Raw genomic sequence first — 26,656 nt, forward strand, 5'->3', positions numbered from 1 at the left:
AATACAGGAGTTTTAGTCTACACAAAAAAGGCAATGCTCCAGCACATTAAATAAAACACTGATGTAATGTTACATTCAACTGTCCCTCCTCTCATAAATAAATATCTATTATTATTTAATTCATATAATGCCAATGAAAATGTGCATGCATTTAATTAGGCATTTTTCATTTAGCTTATATCTTAAAACAAAAAGTAAACAACATATGCAGATCTCTTGTCTGCTGCCTTTGCAAGCCCTCCCCTTCTAATCCCGCCCAGACTTTCTGTGGCTGTCCAATCACAGACTTCCCAATGCAGCTCAATGAGAAGTCTTTGCAAGGCAGGTGCTCTGGGCAATTGCTGCCTCTTGAATTTAGCTCCACTGAGTTAAACAAACCAGAAAATAAGAGAACATGTTGTCTGACAGCCAAGAGGGTGGGTAGGAACAAGCTTAATTTACAAAAGTGCCAATTTCTACTAAAATTTGCACTTTTTTATGTAAAATGAAAAAAGAGGGCCACTTGTTTGAAGTGGCCCTTTCATACCTGTGAGTGACTTTCAGAACGACCTGCCTTATTTTAAATGGTGAGCCAGTAGCAATTATAAGCTATAATCGTTTTAAGTCCATTTGTAGTAGATACATGTTAAACATAAAGGTCTTAGATTAAAAATACAAATGCTATAATTAATTAATGACTACTCACTGCTTCATATCTCTGTATATGCACTGACCCAATAACACTGTTTACTAAAATTGCATAATAGCATATCAGTGTAATTTGCCATACATTTAAACATTTAGTTATTTATGTATATATTAATTTAGAAATGATTTTACTGGGCAGAATACACTGAGATTTTTCTAGCTTTTACGTATGCATATATGTATAAACAATATGTAGATGCAACGTCACACATTCAACATACATTAAATGTAGATACCTCTTTGCACAAGTACATGCAAGGCCAGTAAAAGCTTTCTGGTGACCTGTTTTTAACTGGACCGTACAAAGCACAAGGGGTCATCTGATACTGACCAACAGGATTCCACCTACAGCAGAGGATAAGGTTCCGTATTTATAAGACAAAAAGTAAAGATGTAGAAATCTGCCTACACAGGTTGAATTATCAGAATTTGGGAAAGTCTTTTAAAACGGCATGGACTTGGTTTAGGAAAGTAAGATATACTGGTCTATAAATCTTAATAAGCGACATTATTATTGTTTGTTGATCCAAAGAGACAATCTAGTTGACAGGTCAAGAAGAATCCCTTCCCTATAACTGGTAATTGCTGAAATTTAAGTTTTTTTTATCTTGTTTTTGATCAACGGCAAAAAAAAAAAAAAAAAAGATATGTGATTAAGACTTAATATGAACCACTGATCAATATCTCCATTAACATAGTTTATGTTCCGGTATCAGGGTAACTGTACAAGCTGCGAAGGCCGTGATGATGCAAAAGAGTTTTCCAAGGTCCATTCTGCTATGAAGATTCTTCTTTTTACAGAATTAGAACAAAATGAGATTTACAAGATGCTCGCAGCTATTCTCCACCTGGGTAATTTAGATTTCCAAGGTATGTGCAATTAAGATGAAACAATTCAGTAGATCTTGCATATCCCTTTCAGGAAACAAACTACTGTCTCAGCACTCTTTGTTCAAAAACAAATAATGTTGTGCTTCGTAGAGTTTTGCCTGGGTAGTGGCAATACCCTCTGCATTTAAACCTTGCAATCAGTAGCAATATGCACTTCTTCTAAACCTTGCAATCACTGTGTTAGTGAAATGATGCCTTGTGATGGTAACCCATGGCAATGACCTCAATTACTGGTAAGCACTGTATCTCTCAGAGAGTTCTATGTGATGTCTGCACCTTTGAATCTGGCAGCCCTGCATGCCATGGATTGCCGACCCCTGCTCTAGTGATACCCAGGTACATACAAAGATTTTCTTTATAATCGTAGCAAAATGCTCACATAGACAAATGCCTACAGAGCTTTAACATGAGCCATGAAAAACAATTTTGTCATGCATTACATGTGAATGGGCAAACTTGGCACATCCCCTACGTGCACCTATGATATTAACCTATTTGTTCGTGGAAATACATATTGCATTTAAATCTTGTAATTAGTGGCAACACACATTTTATTTTTATTTAAAGGGATACTCCAATGCCAGGAAAACATTAGTTTTCCTGGCACTGCAGGACCGTACAGTGCCCCTCTCCCTCCCATCCCCCATCCAATGTTGCTGAAGGGGTTAAAACCCCTTCAGTGACTTACCGGAGTCCAGCGCCGATGTCCCTTGGTGCTGGGTCAGGCTCCGCCTACTCTCCTCCCACGCCGACGTCAGCTGGAGGGGGAGACCTAATGCACATGTGCGGCAATGGCCGCGCACGCGCATTAGACCTCACCATAAGAAAGCATTATTCAATGCTTTCCTATGGGAATTTCGGTGACGCTGGAGGTCCTCACATAGCGTGAGGATGTCCACCGTCGCTTAAAACACTTTTCGTGTTCTATGAACATGGAAATCCCTCTAGTGGCTGTCTGATAGACAGCCACTAGAGGAGGACTTAACCCTGCAAGGTAATTATTGCAGTTTATAAAAACTGCAGTAATTACACTTGCAGGGTTAAGGGTAGTGGGAGTTGGTGCCCAGACCACTCCAATGGGCAGAAGTGGTCTGGGTGCCTGGAGTGTCCCTTTAAGGACTGAATTCTAGTTTAAGAGATACCTTAACTCTGATAATTGAGTAACAGTTCCTTCAATGACATTAATGGGAAAATTGCTATTCAGTTACCAGAGATATACTTATTGCCTAACAGAATCTAACCTTGACCTGATGGTTTGGGCTACAATAGTGAAAATACTATCAATCTGTATACGCCAAGCAATGAGTTGTGCATTTATAACAACGTAACAAGTCCAAAACATTAGGCTGGTTTTAGCTTTTTTTTTTCTCATCTTGTTCATTAAACACCAACAAGGATAATTTACTAAAATAAAAAATTCTTGCAAATTCAAAATGATTAAAATCTGAAATTCCAAATTCATGGTTACAATAGTTGAATTGTAAAAGTCAAATATATTTCCAGTTCAGCTATTTTGATCTAAAATTTTGATTCAAATTCACTTTAGAATCACTGTGAACACCTAACAGGTCTCACATTAGCGAATAATAATTGTGGCGAATTGAAAACTAAGTGGCAAAATGTTACGAATTATAGCTCATTGGGATAAATTCTCTAACTCAGCAATCAGGAGTACTGATGGCTTGCTGATATGTTGCAATTTGATTTTCAATTCACTACAATTTGTTGTTTGTTGAATAAGCCCCTTTTGTTTAGTGAATAAGACTGTTGTGTGTCAGCATAGAACTGGTTATTTATGGGGAGAACACAATGCACATCGACATTCAAATATATAAGAAGGAGTGCCCCAAAATGACTTATTTTAATTTAAATCAATTTCATAGGGTACGCAGTTACTTTCATCCTATTGGGCAAACGTAGAGTTATAGATATCAAGCTGATTTCAGTATATTAATGTCTGCACTATGACTGTACGTCATATATGCCTTAATATTGCACTCTGCTTGTGTTTTGCAGGTGCGATGTACGGAAATCTTGACTACTCAGATGTCCGTGAGTCTATTCACTTGTCCACTGTAGCTGCCCTGCTTGAGGTAATGAAAAGAACTTGTATTTATGCTTTAACAATAGTTTATACTTAAGAGTCTTATGATTGCACCAACAATATCCACTGGCATGGAATTATTTTGTATCAACACATAAAAAATTAATAACATCTGGAACCCAGGATGAACTTGGGAACTGGAGACAGGCTAAATGTACTTCTCATGGTTAAAGGGGTATTGTCACTTCACAGTATTTTTAAAATTATGGTCTACTTATCCGTATATTATTATTATTATGTTATTTATATCGCGCCAACAAATTCCGCAGTGTATATTTAACAAACCACATATTTTGGAGGTTTGAAAAATTAAATTAAAGGGACTACATAGTCACCAGAACAACTTTGGCTTAATGAAGCAATATTGGTGTATAGTTCATTCTCCTGCAGTCTCACTGCTCAATTGTCTGCCATTTAGGAGTTAAATCACTTTATTTATACAGTCCTAGTAACTCCTCCCTTTATGTGACTTACGCAGCCTTCATAAACTCTTCCTGTAAAGAGTCATCTAATGTTTACACTTCTTTTATTGCAAATTATGTTTCATTTAAAATTTCTTATTTCCTGCTCTGTTAATAGCTTGCTAGGTCCAGCAGGAGCCTCTTGTATGTAATTAAAGTTCAATTTACAGAGCAGAAGATAGAAAATAATTAAAATAAGTTACATCTGATTGCAAATTAAACATTTTTGTTTTCATTCAGATTATGTCAGGCTATGGCAGCATAAACAGAAACAAAAGTCATTTAACTCCTAAATGGCAGAGAATTGAGCAGTGTAACTTCAGAGGCATGATCTATACACCAAAGCTGCTTAATTAAGCTAAAATTGTTTTGGTAACTAAAGTGTCCCTTTAAGTTTAGAAATTCACACCTGTTTATCCTGCAACTGGGCGCCTCCATTGTAGTTCCTTGTTAAAGGAACACTATAGGTACCCAGACCACTTCATCTCATTGATGTGGTCCGGGTGCAATGTAAAACATTGCATATAGCCACTGGAGGCGCTTCCTGCAGGTTCATGGAGTACAACTCTGTAAAACACCGCTGGACCTCTTCGCGCTATGCATGCGTGTTGAGTGTTGAAAAACCACATAGGAAAGAATTGAGTCAATTCTTTCATATGGGGATGGCCTAATGCAGCCCAGTGCCAAGAGACATCAGTTCTGGTAAACGGTAAGTAAGAATAGTTTTTTTAACCTTTTACATTGCCGGGGGCGGTTGATGGTGGGAGAACAGAGGGTTCCTATAGTGTAAAGAATACAGCTTTGTACTGTATTGTCCCTTTAATCATTATTAGCTCTGCTCTTTGCATTGAGAAAGCACACAGACAAGAACAGAAGTAAAACAATTTCTTTCTCTTCCTCGTTTGCAATGTTTGTCCTGAATTTCCCTGGGCTAAACTGGATTATGACGTAATTTTCTAAATATTAATTAGAAATTCAAAAGAAAACCTCACATAAAAGAAATAAGTAATAATACATAGAGTGGCACTGCAATCCAATAAGTTCTGCCAATTAAATTGTATTAATAATGTACTAGTCATGCATACTCAGAGCTTACATCATCAGAACAAAGTGACAAAACATGGTTATAAAAATACATCAATACATGTGGAAAATGTGATACATAAAGACAATAACACGACACAATCAACCAGGCTGTAGATATGGTCCTCCAACAAGGTGATCACATATTCAATCTTCTATCACATAAGGTTTTGTACACGTTGCTTCACCTAACCTGTTCAATGGGCTTAAATGTGTGGTATGCATAGATTGCTGCTAGACACCAGCAATAGTGTAATAATCTCTTTAAAGTACGTATAGCCAGGCTGTAATAGGACTTACACAATGCAAATAATTAGCAGCAATGGCCTTAACATATTAAGCAAAAAGGGTTAGACATCATCCTTCTTCTTGAGAGAAGCATGCAGCTGTTTGATTTTGCTTGTTGAACTACATTTCCCAGAATTCAGCGGTTAGTAGTGATATGTGGAAAATGGAATCAAACATAGATAGATTGTATTAGACCGTATAACATTGATAACAAATGTATTCACTCAAAGTTATTTCTGTTTGTTCCGATAGGTGGACTCCAGCGAGTTAAAGAGCTGCCTCACTAATCACTCCATTATTGTTCGTGGGGAGAATGTCTCTAAGCCTTTGAATTGTATTCAAGCCTCTGATGGAAGGGATGCCTTTATGAAGGTAAAACACAAAATGTAAATTGGCACCAGAATGTCAAAAGAATTGCTGCTGTTAGTAAGTACAGTTACCAAACACGTATGTTTGATTCAGGGCATTGCAGACCACTATTGCAGCTTGTAAAGAATCCTTTTCCTGTTCTCAAAACGTTTCCCCTTCTCTTCTCTTGGTTGCTTGAATGAAGTAATGAAGTTTGACCTCTAAGGTTTATAATAGATGCAGACAAGGGATTGTTAGAAATTACAGTCCTTTTCCAGACACAAAACAAACCCTGGCAAAAGAAATGTGTTTTTTTTGTGCTGGGGCAAAGGGACATAAGGTATTAAGTGACACTTAAATTTGCATTGTTTTGCATAAATATACACATTAATAGGAGGGAAAATGTTAACCATGGATTTAAAAAAAGGAATAAAATAAATACCTGTCTTAAGAAAAGTCTAAAAGAAAGCATCTTTGGCCTAGTTTGGAATGTAATGCAAATCTAATCAATGTGTCTGAGATTTTTTCACGTAGCACAGCTTGCCCTATAGAAGTAAAAGTACTGCAATAACCTAGTTCTTTCTTATCTCAGGGTATATATGGTCGGATGTTCATGTGGATTGTAAATAAAATTAATGGTGCTATTTTCACGCCTGAGTCGAACGATCTGGGGAAGGAGCGCAAATCTATTGGATTACTAGACATCTTTGGCTTCGAACAGTTCAATACAAACAGGTAACATCGTTTTACTCCTTCCTGCAAAGTATAGCTAATTATTGTATGTATTTTCATTATAGGTTACCTGTATATTGACTGTTACATTGAATATTCATTTATATTGGATTTGTAAACATCGATTACAAATGTTATGTTATAAGAACAGTCAGTTACTGTTATTGAAAAAATATAAATTTTTAAGAAAAAAAAGATTTTACTTGTAAAGTTTGCATATAGTTCTACCTTTAAGTTGTTAAAGAGAATTTATGAAATTGTACAACATTTTTTGATGAGCGCCTTCTAATGAAAAACTAGCCGGATTATTCACTAAATTCTAAATTCTAGCAAATTAAATTTAATTGGTAAAATTGAGACTGAAATAGCAAAGCTCTGACTATACCTGAGTTGGAGCATTTTTCTAGAGGAGATACCTTAGTCTAAATTTCTTGTCATTTTTTTTAATCTGATAAAATCTGGTGTTTATTGAATTATCTTGCTTGATTCTGATCAACATTCTGATTTTTTTATTTTCTCTTACTTAATGTCTAATTGGACTCTGTTTACTACAGGTTAGTACATATGATTGCATGCACTGTCATACTGTGTTTTATGATTCATAAGTTCACATTGTGGAGCAATTAATTCAGTAACCTTACTATCTTCTGATCATCTATTAACGTGAACTAAATTTACAAGTAGTAAAATCACAAAGTCCATAAAAGAACATTACTGCTTGCGTCATTGGAGGAAAATATCAGTTCACTTATTAATCAATGAAACTTAAGACTAAGTGAAAGCAGGTGTTCAGCAACAGTTTGTGTTGGGCATAAAAGAGGCAGAAATTACCAGATTACAAAATGTAGTTCAATTACTGTCCTCTAGCTCTTGAAACTGACCATGGCAGAATGAAAGATGGTGTTTGTGCTCTCTATGCATGAAAGATGACATCAGCAATGGTTAATTACATCATGTGGCTCCGTATTGACATCATGTTTTTCTATTTGGGAATAGCAGAAAGGAGATTATTAGTACAATATTCTTGCCCCGCGGTTATCGTAAGCGTTGACACTTTAATAAGATTCAGGTCGGGGGGTGGTGATCTGATTCTATCATGTTTATAATTTCTTTATAGACGTAGGCACTGTGCAACACCATATAACGACACTTACAAAACTGTATTCATTCTCATAGGGCTGGTTTGTAGTGATGTCCCGAACAGTTCGCCGGGAACCGTTCGCAGGCGAACATAGCGTGTTCGCGGTCGGGAGCACGCGCGATGTTCGGTCTGCCCCCTATTCGTCATCATTGAGTAAACTTTGACCCTGTACCTCACAGTCAGCAGACACATTCCAGCCAATCAGCAGCAGACCCTCCCTCCCAGACCCTCCCACCTCCATGACGAATAGGGGGCGGACCGAACATTGCGCGTGTTCGCTGGCGAACGGTTCCCGGCGAACTGTTCGGGACATCACTACTGGTTTGTCATGTTACATATTAGACCAAATAAAATCCATTTGTGTTACTTAATGATGTGGATTAAGTACATCTGTGAATATTGTGGACCTAGTGACGGAGGTTTCTTCTTAATAAACTCTGCTGGTTTTCACATAAATTTCCATTTCAGAAGACTTCAAAATTTACTGTGGTGGGAACACTTTTCTGTCTAAAAAAAAATTGGATTGGCGAATATGGTTCATATTCAAAAATGAAAGTTAAGGTGCAAAAAAGCAACTAATGAAAAAATCCAATAGATTTATAGACTGCACTAAAGTTTGCCTTAAATAAGATGGAATAGTGTCAGTGATACTTTTATACATATCCCCTATTAACCTGGGTAATTATAATATCTCAACTCATGGAGACTAACCACAAGCTATATGTACATTTCCTGGTGAAATAGGAAATATTATTTCAGTTGTGTAGTTTTTCTTTTTTCTATTTCAGCTGTTGAAACCTGCTTCCCCTAAAATGTAGAACTGGCATTCCCATGTCTTTAATATATTGATGTATTTTTATTTGGTTATGGTTAGGTAGAACTTGGACTACATGTGGACATCTGATATAAAGCATAACATGGTTTATTTCACCTTCCCAGCTTTGAGCAGCTGTGCATTAATTTTGCTAACGAACACCTGCAACAGTTTTTCGTCCGTCATGTATTCAAGCTGGAACAGGAGGAATATAATGCTGAGATGATACCATGGAATCACATTGACTTCACAGACAATCAACGTGCATTGGATGTTATTGCTCTCCGACCTATGAACATCATCTCTCTGATTGATGAGGAGAGCAAGTTTCCCAAGGTGACAAAAAAAAAATCTATCTACAAATGAAATGTTCAATACCAGTGATTGCAAGCCTTTGGCACTATCGATGATGTGGACCTCTTTCACTTACCAGCATCATATTGTAGCCCATATTATTGGCAGGGCCAAAAGTTAGCAATGGCTGTACTCTGCTATAAGCTTTTGTAAGTGTCTCATTTATTGTTAAATCCCCCTTTATAATATTGTAAAGCGCTGTATAATACGTTAGCGCTATGTAAATGCAAATATTAATAATAATAATAAAATAAATATATCAAGTCAGAAAAACTTCCATGGCTGACACTAGAGCTGTCCAAAATGTTCATGGGCACCTCCTTGGAACTTTCGTTCCGGCATAGCTTAGTCCTTTTCACCCATGCAGGGCATAAATGTAGATCCCTAGATATTGTAGAATTACAACTCCCATGTTGCTTTGACAGCTGTAAGGCCAGAAGAGCATAATGGGAGATGAAATTCTGCAGTAGTTGGAAATATATAACACCTGGCCACCCCAGTTTTAAGCCATCCCTTGTTTGTCTCCTGCTGTCCTACAAAGTGTTTCACAGGTGACAACTGTTTTGTTAATTGATTAGTTTATTTTCCACATAGATGTAATATTGCTTATTTTGTTTATATATCTTCAACTCATTCCACAGCACTAGCGTACATTAAAGGTCTTTTGAAAGACGATAACATTTCATCTATACATTGTGCTATCTGATTTGCAAAAAAAAACAAACTTTTAATATATATTTCTTTAATGTCGACCGCGGAAAGGGCACTGGTAAATCTACTCATCATTATCATCAGATAGAGAGGGAAGCATTCTCATATTTAGGAGTAAATGTTACTTCTCATCCCACTAAATTGTTCTCTCAGAACTGCTCTACTGCCTTGCGTACCCTAATACAGGAGAGATGGATAGAAAAGTCAATTTCTTGGGTTGGACATATCCACTCCGTAAAAATTAAGATCTTACCCAGAATACTATTTCTATTCCAATCCCTTCCGATTATAGTCACTCAGTGTGACTTGACCAGATTACCAGCAGCTATAGACCAATTTATATGGCAGCACAAGTGCCACCATTTGTCCCAAAATATAGACCAAAGAGGGGGTGACCTGGATTGACACTTTTATATTTTTATTATCCAGCAGCCAAATTAGCTCAAGTTGTTCATTGGCACTCACCACCATATTCTAGGTGGTGGGTGGACATTTAGTCCTTTCTCATGGGAGCTGATCTCCTACAATTCTATATATGTATCCCTAAAGCACAGAGGGCACTCCTTAGATCAACATGTCCAGGGACCACTAACTCCATACAAATATGGGACACAGTAAGAGAAAGATATGTCTTAGAGTCCTTTTCCATCCCCAATGACCTCCTACTTAAAAAAAAAGAATATTCTCACCGGACTTGAGGAGTAAAGACTTTTGAGGGTTAGAGGATGCGGGACTACAGAGATATCTGACTTGTATCAAGAACAGGAGATAGTCAGCTTGACAGCATTACAGAACAATACACATCTCACCGCAGCTGACTATTTCTGTTACTTACAGATACATGTAAAAACGAGTTTTGGTGCTCACAAAAAAAGCAAAAGGTGTATAAGGCAGCAGCGAACCAGCAGTGAACCAACCCAATACCTGCTATATAGTGAACAGAAATGTGAAAATAGGAAAAGTGGTAAACCGCGCCAAAAAATAGTGTTACAAAAAATCAAATGATCATATCATACATACATATAGATCTCAGGTAGTACAGCATGGAAAAACCTCAAAAGAGATAAGAACAATAAAATAATAGTGCAATATGTTTATATTTTAGATGGTATAATTTGTAAACAGAATATTCTGTAGATAAAAGGCAAACTCACACTTTGCAGAGCTGCTAAGAGCTCTGCTGTATAGCGCCTGGACGGTACAATCCCCGTCTTAGGATCTGTAGATATTAGGATGTCCAAACTCAGCAACCATATATATGGGAGAAAAAAACAGAATACACAAACCAATGGTACAATATCAAAAACCAAAAGTTGGAAAAGAAAATGTAGGTATCCTACTTACAATATCCAGAGCAATGACTTGCTCTGGTGATGATAGCTTGTGGTGGTATGATCCCCACCAAAGGATATGTGGATATAACAGGAAACCAGCAGCACCAGGAAATATGTAGAAGCCAGAGGATTGGATAAAAAAGCTTCAGCCAGGACCGCATAAAAGAGAACTGTTGCCCTTCTGTGACACATATCTTGTGCACCCTTGACCTCTTGTGACACAAACCTCTAGCATCCTTCCCCTAATCGCGAGTATCACCCCTTGGCACACTCTTTAATACATGCAACTAGCCGGGGGCAACCCTGGGAAACTTTCCTGTTTAAAATTCATGTTGATATATGCCTGTCTTTACTTTTACCCTTAAGAATATCTTTGCCTTAGCTATACAGTATCTATCGACCATCTATATATCGTAAGTGCTTAGGAACGCTAGACTTAACTGTATTACTAATCAAAAAAAAAAATAATTGTGCTAACTTACTCTGATTGCCATGCTACTATCTCACATTGTATGTTACTACCTTGCTTGTTATTTCTGTTGTGGCATCATAAGCATGTTTCTGATATTCCTGGCACAGTAAAAATAAAGAATAATATATATTTATATATTATCCATTGCCAAATAAGGAGATTTGTTTGTATTTTTTCATCTTGTTTATTTTTGTCATCATCTAGGGTACTGATGCAACCATGCTAATCAAGCTGAACAGTATTCATAGTAAATCTAACATTTATATCCCATCCAAAAGTGACCACGACACCAAGTTTGGAATCAGCCATTTTGCTGGTGTTGTCTTTTATGAAACAGAAGGTGAGAGCGATAAATTCAAACTTTTTCTAAGCTTCTTTCTTCAGTAGCCATCATTTGTCCACAATCCTAGTAGGTTATCTGCCTTGTCATAAAATGTTTACTCTTCTGACAATGTCATGGTTAAACTGATTTTTTTTAAGTTTTATTCCCTTTACAAGTACATGTCATTGTTCACAGGAAAGTCAATCTATCTACCAGAATGTAAGGGCATAATTACATATATTGTACATATTACAATTACAATATGACATGTCGGTGGATGTTTTTTGGATGTTTCTTTTATCTGTCTACATAGGAAATATTTTCTATTTCCATTAAAAAAAATAAGTGTCACTTTCATTTTAAACATGTCTTAACATTGGTGACAAATGTTTCCTTATGCTCTATGAGCATTAGGGATTGAATGTTCATAGAGTCAGATTTATACCCATTAGGTCTGGTTTTTGTTGTCATGGTGAATGAGAAAATGGATACACAGAAGAAATTGCTGGGATTTACATGCCGCAACAAACAAACAAAACTGAGCATAACATTCACACGGATAATTCTAGGCGTTGTATTATTAATTTATTAAGGCATTTACCCATAACCGTATGAGACCCATTCTTGTGAGGGTTAGGATTTCTATATCATTTAGACCCGATGTAGACCATTTGAATCCTGTACACTGTGTCCCGTCTACAACATACTACACATCTACTTATGGTATCGGTTTGATACGTTTTACCATTAATCACTCTCAACACACTATTTAATAAAGGTAATTGTACTTTTATCTTGTGGCTTGTACTTACATGAGTTTTTGGGAAACAAGGAATTAATTTAGACTGCACTCACACACAATTTAACACACACAGGCTAGGAGATATTTACCAGAGTCGGACTTACAGCTCATGTTCCTATAGGTGCAGAATTCTCAGGTGCCCAGATCTCTCCTACATAAATATAGTCCTCCATTATTTAGATAATCAAAAATTACATTCCTTGCTAATTCCCTAGCGCCTCAAATAAAAACAAAATGCAACTAGAAAAAAGGAATTCAATAAGGAAAACAAAATAACATTTGTTGCTCATGTAGGCACCCCGTGTAGACAGTCAACTTTAAGCAGCTGTCTACTCTACCGACTGGCAAGTCCATCCCTGATAACCGATAGATGCAAGAATACAAAGATCTTTTAGTTCCCACTCCCAGACCGTATTCTGTATTTATCTAAATATATAATGTTGTATTTACTTGTTACCTTTGAATGGTTGTTAGAGTATTTGTAAAGATATTTTTTACCTATCACTTAGGTTTCCTGGACAAGAACCGTGATTTGCTAAGCACAGACATCCTTCTCATGATTCATTCGTCTCGTAGCAATTTTGTAAAGAAAATGTTTCAGGTGGAAAAACATTCAGGCACATCCACTCGCAGTGTTATCCGACATTCAGGCCTTAATCCACACAAGGTCAGCTCCATCTGGGGGTTCATTCAGCACAAGGCTATAGGGATATATGCTGGGGACATATGACTTTTTAACAACTGTTTAAAATGTAAAATAGAAATCACTATGAAACAGAATGCATTTTTTTTTTAAATGAGCATTTTTTTCCATGCATTCACAGCATAACTGATTACGATTTTTGATTATGAAAAAACCTATAAAGAAATAATTACCTTTTGAAAACACAAAAGTGCTTTTGTATATTTGTGTAATAGCCACAGTGTATATATAATCAACTGGTATTTCAAACTTGTCTTTGGAAATTCTGAATTTATTGCTGTGTATCACCTATATAATACAAAGCAGACCTTGGAAAAATCCTGTCTTAGGCAGGGCATCTCAAATTTGTTTACACAATTCTCCCAGGATGCTCTGCTGAGTATGCAAATAAGCATAGACAAGTGTCATGTTCCAGACTTCATTCTACAGTTCATGAGTTTTATCACGTTTTCCCTCTCGGCACAACGTTGGCATAATCTAAATGTATCCACCCAAACTGCTTCATTAAGTAAAAGTTGTTTTGGTGCTCAGAGTATCCCTTTAACCCCTTAAGGACACATGACATGTGTGACATGTTCTGATTCCCTTTTATTCCAGAAGCTTGGTCCTTACGGGGTTAAATGCCTAGCTGCAAACATGTATTTCAAACCAGTTCTCAAACTATATTATCACATATCCTTATCTGATATCCAGTTCCCATTGGCGAAGAGCCAGGGCAATCCATCTTCCCCTGATATCTAAGACAGTATGATTGCACTGGGTATAATGTCATATCCTGCCCACAAATTAGTTATTGCATCTTGGCTTTGAGGATTGGAGCAGCTGCACCCACTGGCATTCCCATAGTTAACGCTGAGATATACGACAGAGTTTCAGGGAAAATGATGAGTGTTTGGGTGACAAATCAATCATCTATTTATTAAATTCTATGGGGAACAAATAAAGTAGCTTTTCATGTATGTATGCCTGTCTTTATTTGTTGTTTGTTTTCAAATTACACAATATTATTTATTCATTACAACGGGAACTGTGAAGAATTTAGGTCACAATAGCAAAACTATAAAAACTCTTATGGGGTAATATTTGTTTTGTTATCAGTTTAAAGAATAAATCCCGCTGTTTTGTGACATTCATATCAAACATGCTCCCAGATTACTCCAAGCATCATAACCACTGGTGCTGTTTACTGGTAAGGAGACAAACTGTTTAGCAGTGGTTTGGCATTTACCTGGATTTTTTCCATGCACCTCCAAGTCCCCTGGCATGGCTATGACAAGCATCCAATCTGCTTAGCTCTGCAGAAACCAGATGCTGTTCCTCATTATTAGCTCAGAGTGATCTCAGACAAAGAATGAAGTTCTGTGCAGAGAAATATGGACAGAATTGACGTTAGCCAGCCCAAAGCTTATTCTGGGCTAGCTAATGATATTGCCGGAGTTGGAGTTACACCTTCAGCAGCTTGCCTAGATATCTCTGTATGTGCAGTGTTTCATCCTGACATACTCCACTTAGATACTCCCAGCCCTCACAATATTGAAGTGGTTATGGTGCTTGGAGTAATTTTTTAAGGTAAAACCAATAATTGTGACTGACATATATAAACTGGCATTTGCAGAAATACTGAAGCTTCATGTAAAATGTTCTGGATTAGAACCCCCCCTCCCTGAGTTAAGGGCTATGATTGCTGTCATTTTATGCTCAATAAAGTTAAGTTCCTAATTACACTTCTAGGTAACATTTTATTTTTCCTTTAGATTGCAGACACCAGCAAGTCTTTGCCCACCCTGGGGGGTCAGTTCAAACAGTCACTGGAGCAGCTGATGAAAATCCTGAGCAGCTGCCAGCCTTTCTTCATTCGTTGCATCAAACCCAATGATTTTAAAAAGCCATCAGTAGGTTCCAGTTTGTAGCAGACTGTCTAGCCATCATTTAATCCTGTACTGAGCGGATGGTGACATCATCCATGCAATTATCACCCATAAGGAATGGTTAATAAATGACAGATCACTTCTGAGCAGTCAGAGAGGTGGGGCGGGGGTCAATTTTAAGGCAGGCCTTTTTTTCTGATGGCAGTGGAAATAGCTGCTGCCTGGGATTGTAACTCCCACTAATCTCAGGCAGCACTGGGGTACGTACTGTATGACCCAGTAATGTTCTTAAAGTAACCTCTACATTACCCCAACACACTACACTATTACTAAACATTAACCTCTACATTACCCCAACACACTACACTATTACTAAACATTAACCTCTACATTACATATTGATTCCTACACTACACAAATACTAAACATTAACGCTGTCACCAAACATTAACACCAACAGTATCTCAACACTAACCAATAATCCCTATACTGCATTATCACTAACATTAACCCTAACCTAAAAATAACGTGTAATTTAAAAGATACACAATGGCAAAGTGTGTGAAAGGGTTAATATAACATGCCATCTGCTCAGGGAATAGAAGCCCCACAGTGTGTATTAGAGGATATAAGTGCCAGCAATGGGAGAGAAAGGAAGATGCATTTTGTGTCTGTTTAAGCTCCAAAAGGAGCTTGATCGTCATTGTAAAAAACAAAAGTGTGATTTCACTTTAACATCCATAAGGTAAATGGTATTATAGCCAAATACAGACCCAGTTTAGACAGTAGTGCTGCAGTTTGTAACTCTTCATTCCCAAACACAGAAGTGATATTTTTCCATCTACACACATCATACTGAATCTTTCAGAAAAGTTGCCAGACAAGGGGTGCTCTATTGGTAGTATTCTTAGTATCCTACAATCTGCTGGAAAACAGATATATGAAAGATTAGATATATTTTTCTGCATATTAACCTCATTTCCACTTTTGTCATATTCTTGTTTCTCTTTGGGTAAAGAGGATAATCCACTGTAAAATGTAGGATTTTCTGTGACCCCTTTTGTAACCTACAGCATCATATGTCCCTGTCTGTCCTCAGGTGTTCGATCGAGAGCTTTGTTTGCGTCAGCTGCGATACTCTGGAATGATGGAAACCATTCGAATACGGAAGGCAGGATATCCCATCCGATACAATTTCTCCGAATTTTTCTACCGTTTTCGCGCATTGCTGCCTTTAACGTCTCCCCACCGTAAAACGGTAAATAAAACATTGTGTTGGTCAAAGAGAAATAATATTTGGGAATGAATACTAATACTACTATGTGGAAAATTAACTGGAAATGTCCATTTGAATCTCTGTTCGGCATGTTATCAAAACATGAATATATCGTAATGTAGCACCTTTGGGTGGATACTGTGTGATGCTAAAGCATGCATTGCCTCCTCCGAATGTGTTACATATATTATGGTCTCACGGTTTCAGCTGACATCACCTGTCTAGTATGAAAACTATCTCTGCCACCCCTACTAAAACCATTAAAACAAATTCTGTAATTACACACAGCCTAATTCAATAATTCGTTAAAGGACCACTCCAAGCACCATCACCACTACAACACGAGAATCGAATAGTGAGACTACAGAGGCATGATCTATACAGAATAAACACTTCATCGTGTTTTAGGTGTCATAAGTATCTGCATTTTATTATTTTTCACTGGAATATTCATACATTTCTCGTGGTTTATCAGTGGGATCACCTAGCCTGTTCTAAAGACATTATCGAGACACTGATTGGAAAAGGAGGAGACTGGAAAGTGGGAAAAACAAAACTGTTCTTAAAGGTAAACACTTTTCCCTGTTTATATTGATACAATATTGGTAAGAGATCTCTGATATTGAATAACAGCAGCAATTATCCTAAAAACCTAAAAATATCATGTGTTATAAAAGATACATAGCGCTGCATGGTATGACAGCTCAGGTGTGTAATTCCTTTACTTAAGCCATCCGTTCTTGGAAAGGTGGATAAAACTAATATCTTTAAAAGAACCATGTATTCCTGACCCAATAGTGTTAAAACCACCATCTAGCCACCCTGGTTTCCCCTTGCACCCCTAAATATAGTATAATCTTACTTTTACTCCAGTCAGCTGCTGCTGCTGGCTCTGCCCCTGATCTGCCATATATATATATATATATATATATATATATATATATATATATATATATATATATATATATACAAAAAAGTTTGTTACCCAATGCAACATCTAGCAAAGTATACACACAGTACTAAAAACAACTAAAAAACAGCACTCTATGGACTTGTTGCAAAGGAAAGCTGATACTTTGTTTAATGGTTCATATCAATAAACTTTCACAACTTCAAGTAGCAGTTGTTGTTTTTTTTTTTTTTTTTTTGCAACAAGTCCCTGGATATTTGTTTGCGTTTGTATGTGTCTATATGCGTGTATGTATGTGTATTTGTATACACATACATATATATACCACTTTTCCTTTAATCTGCACCATTTTCTATGGAAAATGTCATCTTCTGTGCAGTTTTCCATTGACTGTATTCCTTGTTTCTTATACTTTGAAAAGTTAAATGAAGACTATTCTTGAGGATATATCCTATAGATATTAATATCTATTGCAATTTTTCTGACATTAAAATACACTGTTTCTTTGCTCAGGATCATCATGATACCAAATTGGAGGTGGAACGTGAAAAGGCACTTACTTCCAAGGCCATAATAATCCAAAAGACTTTCAGGGGCTTTAAAGACAGGTGAGTTATTTATATCAGAATCACACCAGTCTGTAATTCCCCTCCTAATATTGTATCAATGCTGGGCCTGCTGACTTGTAGTATGGTACATGCCATTCAAATTGCCAAACATTTAATCAAATGTTGGTTACAATATTTAAAGGATCACTATAGTGTTAGGAAAACAAACTTGTTTTCCTGACACTATATAAGCCTTAGGTCCTCCCCACCCTCAGGGCCCCCCTCCCTTGCTGCTGAAGGTGTTAAAACCCTTTCGGTTACTTACTTTAATCCAGTGCCAGGCTCCCTTGGCGCTGGTGACCTCTTCTCCCCCGCCGACGTCAGCTCCTGAGTGGAGCGGAATGCACATGTGCGCCAAGAGCCACGCGTGCATTCAAACAGTCCATAGTAAAGCATTTTTCTTTGCTCTCCTATGGAGGTTCTGCACGCTGAATGCGATTTTCGCATCCAGCGTCGCAGAAGCGCCTCTAGCGGCTGTCAGGAAGACAACCACTAGAGGCTGGGTTAACCCCAAATGTAAACATAGCAGTTTCTCTAAAGGGTTCTCTGAAGGGTTAAAACCTGGGGGACCTGGCACCTAGACCACTTCATTGAGCTGAAGTGGTCTCGGTGACTTTAGTGTCCCTTTAACTGTATATTTCCTCTTCATTACAGCTGATTCGAAATGTATAGACATAAATGGTTTTGGTTATGTGATTTGGCTTAACAACATTTAAAAAATAAATAAACATAAAAAGCAGAAATAAATATATGGAAATAGGAAAGGGAATTGTAAATACACTCTGTCATAATTAATCCCACAAGAGATGCAAATTTAGCACTAATCATAAAAAAATGAATTGTTTCTGTTGTTCATGCTCCACTCTCAGATTATTAGGTGTTTTTTTTTATTTGGCTCACTGTCCCTAATAGGTAGATAATGCATGAGATACTGTGTTAATTTGGAGCCAAGTCCTATGTGCCATTATTATTCATGTTTTCATCGGTTCCTTAAGATGTGAGCAGGTGTGAGATAGCATTAATTCCACACCCTGATCTATATATGGCCCCCATCCCATTGAAACCATTTTTCATGGAGTTTGTGGACTTTAAATTCAGCCCTGTTATTGCTCATATTAAACAATTTTATGTTTTGTTTATATTCACTTGTTGTGTGTTACTTAAACGATCATTGTCAATTTAATCTTTTGCAGAAAACGTTTTCTTCTGCAGAGAAAATCAGCCGTTAAAATTCAAGCAGTTTGGAAAGGGTACTATGCCAGGAAAACCTACCAAAAGGTACTTCAATGTTATCTTCCTACCCTCCGAACCCACACAACTGAGAAAACATGCAATCAAAGCCATAAGGTCAAAGCTTTGATATGATCCTTATTCTTATTATCAGAGAGTTCATGCAACTGAAATCAGCAGTCTGACCGCCTTCAATATAATTCACACCTGAGCTTATTCTAAATTGATCATTTCTCCCATTACAAAAATGAGATCCTTGTTAGTGAAATTGATTGAGAGAGATACTGAAACCCACCTTCTAATTTAATTATTTTAAAAAATGTCTTTATTTGTCACACAGGTAGTTAAATGTCACAATACATTTCATAGCAGGGCAGAACAATGTGGAGACACGCAGGTCTCGTCCTTCCACACCAATAAACTAGACATGTTTCGCTCTCTATATCAGTGAACCATACCCAATGACATTACATTCTGCCTTCCAGACAAACCATTTTTGGGATGAATAAAAAAAATGTAAATCTCAGAATAGATTTGACAAAATCATAAGGAATAAAACGGAGGATGGGAACTGATAGGTATACCACCGCTCCGAAGTAACTCCTTGCACAGTTCCCATTGTATATGCATTACAGTTTACTCCTTAATCAAATAAATATCTCTTAGCCATCTTCCCTTAGAGATGCATCATACCACATTTTAGGACCTTCTTATAATATTGTCGGACATGTATTGAGCTTACACAGTGTGAGTGACAGAGTGACTGTGTCTGGGATGAGTTTGATAGGGTGAGTGGCAGCGTGACTGTGTATGTCTGGGATTAGTGTGATAGGGTGAGTGACAGGGTGACTGTGTCTGGTATGAGTGTGATAGGGTGAGTGGCAGAGTGACTGTGTCTGGGATGAGTGTGATATGGTGAGTGGCAGAGTGACTGTGTCTGGGATTAATGTGATAGGGTGAGTGACAGGGTGACTGTGTCTGGGATGAGTGTGATAAGGTGAGTGACAGGGTGACTGTGTCTGGGATGAGTGTGATAGGGTGAGTGGCAGAGTGACTGTGTCTGGGATGAGTGTGATAGGTTGAGTGGCAGAGTGACTGTGTCTGGGATTAGTGTGATAGGGTGAGTGACAGGGTGACTGTGTCTGGGATGAGTGTGATAGGGTGAGTGGCAGAGTGACTGTGTATGTCTGGGATGAGTGTGACAGGGTGACTGGTGGGCTGCCAGACAGTTCTGCACCTCCAACTTGGTGCAGGCTCCTCTGAATGCTCCCTTGGTATGGTGTCATGGTATGGTGTCTGACCAGGAAGTAGCATATGCAGAAAGCTGCTCCCAGACAGAGGTGCACTGTCAACAAGTGCAGGGCTGCTGGGGATTTTCTATAGCTGGCACTAGAATGGTAGCACTGGCTCTATCTGGGCAACTATTTAAATTTAAATTTGTTTGCAATAAAATTATAGAATTTGCAACAGTTATATTTGTGAATACACAATTGTGGGGTATAGCTGCATACTCTGGCAATCATGCATACACGAGTGGCAGAGTGAAAGGTTAATTAAGATAAATACGTTGGTTTCGAGATGCAGTTTGGGCACTTGGGCTCATAAATATTTCCCATTGCTGGCACCCACCTTTACTTTACTTTGTTTCAGATGCGGCATGGCTTCCAAAGGCTGCAGGCGGTGGTGAAAAGCCGGCAAGTTCGTCAGCAATATGAAAAAAATATAGGAATGATTACTAAAATTCAAGCACTGAGCCGGGGTTTTCTGACGAGGAAGAGAATTAAGCAACGAAGCAAGGCTGTGCTTGTGCTTCAGACATATACCAGGGGCATGCTGGCTCGTAATCAATACCGGAGGCTGAAGAAACATGTAAGGATGGTCACCAGAGACACCAGCCTTGGAGAATGACTTATGTTCAGTTCCGAAGGTCCTTTAAAGCCCATTGAGCATTTGTTGACCACTGACATCACCCATGTACCATCCTATCTGTGTCCTACTCAGAATATAGTTTGTTTTTAACTTTACTTACCTAAAACATTTCACCTACTGTGGGTAACATGAGCATTATGTACATGCTGTCCAGAAAGTTCCCAAGAGAGCATAGTACAAAACTGGACACATTGTTAATCTGAACACTGAAAGATTAAATACCGAAGGAAATTATTGTTAGGAGAGAATCTGATTGCTTTGTGAAAGAAATATTAAGAGTTTTTTAAAAGTATAAATGACAACAACTTTCCATTTGTTTCTTACCTTGTCTAGATTAATCACAATCACATAGTGGCACTTCCAAAAGTTAAAAATTGACTTTTAAAAATGTGTTTATTTGTTTAATATTTTACATTTTTTTATGCTATTTTAAGTAAGCAGTTTGTTTTTTATGCATAAAAAATGTAAACATATTATCACGTTTGTAACTGTCTAACGCTCTGTTTGCAGGATTACATAAGCCAGGATGAGTGGCAGGAGGCAGAGACACAGAAGGCAATGCAGAAAGATCTTCAAACACAGCAAGAGAAGGAGACATTGGAAATGGTGGAGCAAGTGTTTGGGTTCTTGCCTGCTCTCGTGGTACGTAGCAGAGTAACGATTTAGAAGAATTATGGCAGCCTGGAGATCAGATCATAATATTTAGGAGAATAATTAAACTCACAAATTATCTCTTATGAAGTAGAGTAGGTACAAAGGAAATAGGAGTTCCAAAAAGCAGATTTTTATCTTGCCAGCAAAAATAATGACTTACTGAAATAGATTCTGTAATCACTTTTTACTGGTTCAGGTGATTTTTACTGGTTACATAACTTTTTACTGGTTACATGCGTTTACAGATTTGTTTTTTTGTGTGTGAAATCTTACCAGTGTTCCCCATAATTTCATTACCTAGCTTTTTAAATAGACCCATATAAAGTAATAAAACGTATAGACCGATTAATGGATTTTACCATGATTTGGAAGTTCGTAATAGATATGTAAGATGCATCTAAACTTACTATTTCTTTATGCAGGACTTGGAGTCTCCACCAATTTTAAATGAAGTTGATCTGGATGCTTTACCACTTGTGCCACAGGGGGATATTGATAACCTGGCAGAATTCACTTTTCCTAAATTTGCGTCTACCTATTTTCAAGGCTCGGCAACTCATACCTACATCAAGAGAACATTATATCAGCCTCTGCTTTACCACGAAGACCAGAGTGATGTCCTAGTAAGTCCGTAGCTCAGTATTTATAATTGATGAATACCTTAAATTAAAGAGCTTATTCACTAAGATCCGAGAAACAGAAAACTGTTTGAGCCAGGTGTAATACAGGTGTAACATCAGTGCACTCAGCTTATGCTCAATAAATTTACAGTTCATCAAACCGCATTAGTTTCTCCAAATCTGCTGGCACAAGGTCGACATAGTTCAAGAGCTCCACTGAAGAAAAACCTTGTCCTGCTGTCAAGTTGTCAGACAACTTTCCTCAAGCTAAGCAACTGTAGCAAGGTGAACAGTTGCTACAGTCTATCTTTCTGATATTGAGAAATCTGTTTTTCCTAGAAAAAATAGAAAAAAAAACACAAGATCGAAAGGCATCTTTTTCTGTTTTGATCCCCCCTCTCTTCTGTATTTCAGGCTTCGTTGGCAGTTTGGAAGATCATTCTTCGTTTTATGGGAGACCTTCCTGAACCAGCATTCTATGCTAAACGTTCCAATACGAGCAGCTCTGTAATAACACAAATCTATGATACCTTGACAAGAAAGAACAACATCCGGTCAGCAATGAAAGATAACATGGAGGGAGTAAGTACAGCTTTAACAAAGTCAAGTATTACTAAGAAACTTAATTTCTAGAGTGCATAGTTATACAGGAGCATAGAACACCTCACATTGGTATGGTTTGGAAAAGAGTTTGCGAAAGGTTACTTAAGATTTATGAACCAAATTTAGAATCCCCTCACATTGAGATTTTTTCTCGTTTTCAAGTATGTCCAGGGCCCACAAAACATTGCATTGTTACAATAGGTTACAATGTAATTATTACAAAAAAATAATATAATATACAATATAACACATATCAAATAATAAATATATTCAACCATGACAGGTGCATTCTGTGGTGAGGTATATTGCCATAGATCTCTTAAAAGATTTTAGATTGAATGATTTTACTGTGTCCCTGAGGTTATTCCATAATTGCGGTGCTCGGTAGGAAAAGGAGGATCGAGCCACGTTATTTTTGTATTGCGGTATGCTAAATATCATGCTGGTACTGGATCGGAGGTTATAGGAGGTGGGAACAGCCGGGGAGAGCATTCTACTCAGGTAGGGTGGGAGCTTCCCAGAAAAGCTCTTAAACACAAGGCTGGAAAGATAAAGGGTGCGTCGGGATTCCAGCGACAGCCAGTTTAGTTATTTTAACATGTCACAATGGGGGGTCAAGTAATTACATTCTAGTATAAAGTGACAGAATGAATTCTACAATGTATTAAGTTTATGAAGGTGGGTATGCAATGCAGGTGCATATACTACATCCCCATAATCAATGACCAGCATTAGCATTTGTTGCACAGAGAGTTTTTCAATGTGAAGGACAAATGATAGATTGGGGTCCAGCAACATACCTAGATATTTTTAAGAACAGTTAGTGTGCTATTTAAATTTGTTCTGATACATAGTTGGGATTTTGTAGTTTGTTATTTAGGTACAGTTCCAAAGATCATTGAGACCGTTGGTTATCTGCAATCCACTTTTCTACCTCTGTGAACTGGTCTTGGAGCACAGTCTCAAGCTGTGATAGATTGAGTTTACTAGAGTAGATTATAGTGTCGCCAACATACATATCTACAGTTCAGGCTTTGCAATATTAGGCAGATTATTTTTAAATAATGTGAATAGCAGGAGCCCGAGTATGGAGTTTTGGGTAACACCACACATGACCGGGAGAGGGAGGCACTATCATGGTCACATATTGCAATCGATCTGGATTGAAACCAGGTCAGCGGACAATCACTAAGACCTGAGTTTTTTATTTTTTTTGCAAAAGAATGCCATGGTCTACCATGTCAAAGGCCTTGACAAAATCAAGGAAAATAGCTCCAGTTAAGTCTCCTTGTTCCATGCCAATTTGGATGTCATTGCAAACTTTTAAGAGGGCAGTCGAAGTTGAGTGATTTGGATGGAAGCCTGATTGATCAGGGGTCAGATAATTTGACTTTTGATAATATTCACATACCGTATATACTCGAGTATAAGTCGACCCGAATATAAGCCGAGGCCCCTAATTTTACCCCAAAAAACTGGGAAAACTTATTGACTCGAGTATAAGACTAGGGTGGGAAATGCAGCAGCTACTGGTACATTTCTAAATAAAATTAGATCCTAAAAAAATTATATTAACTGAATATTTATTTACAGTGTGTGTATATAATTAATGCAGTGTGTATATGAATGCAGTGTGTGTATGCAGTGTGTGTGTATGCAGTGTGTGTATGAGTGCAGTGTGTATATAATGAATGGAGTGCAGTGTGTGTGTGTGTGTGTATGAGTGCAGTGTGTGTATAATGAATGCAGTGCAGTGTGTGTGTATGAGTGCAGTGTGTGTGTATGAGTGCAGTGTGTGTGTATGAGTGCAGTGTGTGTGTGTGTGTATGAATGCAGTGTGTATGAATGCAGTGTGTATATAATGAATGCAGTGCAGTGTGTGTATGCAGTGTGTGTATGAGTGCAGTGTGTATGCAGTGTGTGTATAATGAATGCAGTGCAGTGTGTGTATATGAGTGCAGTGTGTATGAGTGCAGTGTGTATGAGTGCAGTGTGTATGAGTGCAGTGTGTATATGAGTGCAGTGTGTATATGAGTGCAGTGTGTATATGAGTGCAGTGTGTATGTATGAGTGCAGTGTGTATGCAGTGTGTGTATAATGAGTGCAGTGTGTATGTATGAGTGCAGTGTGTATGTATGAGTGCAGTGTGTATGTATGAGTGCAGTGTGTATGCAGTGTGTGTATAATGAATGCAGTGCAGTGTGTGTATATGAGTGCAGTGTGTATGTATGAGTGCAGTGTGTATGCAGTGTGTGTGTATAATGAATGCAGTGCAGTGTGTGTATATGAGTGCAGTGTGTGTATATGAGTGCAGTGTGTGTATATGAGTGCAGTGTGTGTATGAGTGCAGTGTGTATGCAGTGTGTGTATAATGAATGCAATGCAGTGCAGTGTGTGTATATGAGTGCAGTGTGTATATGAGTGCAGTGTGTATGCAGTGTGTGTATAATGAATGCAGTGCAGTGTGTGTGTATGAATGCAGTGTGTATGAATGCAGTGTGTATATAATGAATGCAGTGCAGTGTGTGTATAATGAATGCAGTGCAGTGTGTGTATATGAGTGCAGTGTGTATATGAGTGCAGTGTGTGTGTATGAGTGCAGTGTGTATGCAGTGTGTGTATAATGAATGCAGTGCAGTGTGTGTATATGAGTGCAGTGTGTATGTATGAGTGCAGTGTGTATGTATTAGTGCAGTGTGTGTGAGTGCAGTGTGTATGAATGCAGTGTGTTTATAATGAATGCAGTGCAGTGTATGTATGAATGCAGTGTGTGTATGTGCAATGTGTGTGTGTGAGTGCAGAGCATTGGTGGGGTATTTAATTATTATTTTAATATTTTTTTTAATGTTATTTTTTTTTTAGGTAACTATTTTTTTTTATTTTATTATTATTTGTATTATTATTTTTATGTTATTATTTTAATAATTTTTTCCTTATTATTATTTGTTTTATTATTAATATTTTAATTTTTTCGTCCCCCCTCCCTGCTTGTTAGCTGGCCAGGGAGGGGGGCTCTCACTCCCTGGTGGTCCAGTGGATGGGCTGTAGGAGGGGGCTGTCAGGAAGCTGTAACTTACCTTCACAGCAGCTCCTGTCAGCTCCCTTCTCTCTTCTCCGGTGCGTGCAGCTCCCAGGTCAGCTCCCTCTGCAACTCTCGCGGCCGCGCGGAGCGTTGCCACGGTAACCCGTGGCAACGCTCTGACCCCGCGGCTCTCGCGAGAGTTGCAGAGGAAGCTGACCTGGGAGCTGCACGGACCGGAGAAGAGAGAAGGGAGCTGACAGGAGCTGCTGTGAAGGTAAGTTACAGCTTCCTGACAGCCCCCGGTCCTTGTCTGTATTATGGCAATGAAAATTGCCATAATACAGACAACTGACTCGAGTATAAGACGAGTGGGGGTTTTTCAGCACAAAAAATGTGCTGAAAAACTCGTCTTATACTCGAGTATATACGGTAATTGCATGTGAACACGTTCTCCAAGATTTTTTGACAATACTGGGAGCAATGATATCGGACGATAGTTAGATACCAAAGTATTGTCACCACTTTATTTGGGTAGGTACTACTCTTGCCATCTTCCAAAGCTTGGGCATGTATCCTGACACCAGGGATTCATTGATTAGGGTACTGACAGGTTGAGCAATTGCCGGTGTGGTAGTTGTAAAATGTGGTAACATCTCTTAAACAGAACTCTATTTAATGGATATGAGGTC

At 38.0% G+C, this 26,656-nt stretch overlaps 1 protein-coding gene across 1 annotated transcript in view; it reads left to right on the forward strand.

Annotated features, from left to right (window-relative positions):
- MYO7B (myosin VIIB) overlaps positions 1 to 26,656 on the forward strand; it is a 132,178-nt gene that overhangs the window by 67,284 nt on the left and 38,238 nt on the right. The window contains exons 10-25 of the mRNA XM_063442439.1: positions 1,404 to 1,557; positions 3,595 to 3,671; positions 5,767 to 5,886; positions 6,455 to 6,597; positions 8,675 to 8,885; positions 11,625 to 11,760; positions 13,054 to 13,211; positions 15,002 to 15,139; positions 16,215 to 16,373; positions 16,867 to 16,959; positions 17,815 to 17,909; positions 19,103 to 19,187; positions 20,790 to 21,008; positions 21,579 to 21,710; positions 22,145 to 22,345; positions 22,757 to 22,924. Coding sequence (XP_063298509.1) covers positions 1,404 to 1,557; positions 3,595 to 3,671; positions 5,767 to 5,886; positions 6,455 to 6,597; positions 8,675 to 8,885; positions 11,625 to 11,760; positions 13,054 to 13,211; positions 15,002 to 15,139; positions 16,215 to 16,373; positions 16,867 to 16,959; positions 17,815 to 17,909; positions 19,103 to 19,187; positions 20,790 to 21,008; positions 21,579 to 21,710; positions 22,145 to 22,345; positions 22,757 to 22,924 — 2,289 coding nt within the window. The remainder of the gene's footprint in view (positions 1 to 1,403; positions 1,558 to 3,594; positions 3,672 to 5,766; positions 5,887 to 6,454; positions 6,598 to 8,674; positions 8,886 to 11,624; positions 11,761 to 13,053; positions 13,212 to 15,001; positions 15,140 to 16,214; positions 16,374 to 16,866; positions 16,960 to 17,814; positions 17,910 to 19,102; positions 19,188 to 20,789; positions 21,009 to 21,578; positions 21,711 to 22,144; positions 22,346 to 22,756; positions 22,925 to 26,656) is intronic.

This window comes from Pelobates fuscus, chromosome 2 (assembly GCF_036172605.1).
Source record: "Pelobates fuscus isolate aPelFus1 chromosome 2, aPelFus1.pri, whole genome shotgun sequence".
NCBI classification, from domain to species: domain Eukaryota; kingdom Metazoa; phylum Chordata; class Amphibia; order Anura; family Pelobatidae; genus Pelobates; species Pelobates fuscus.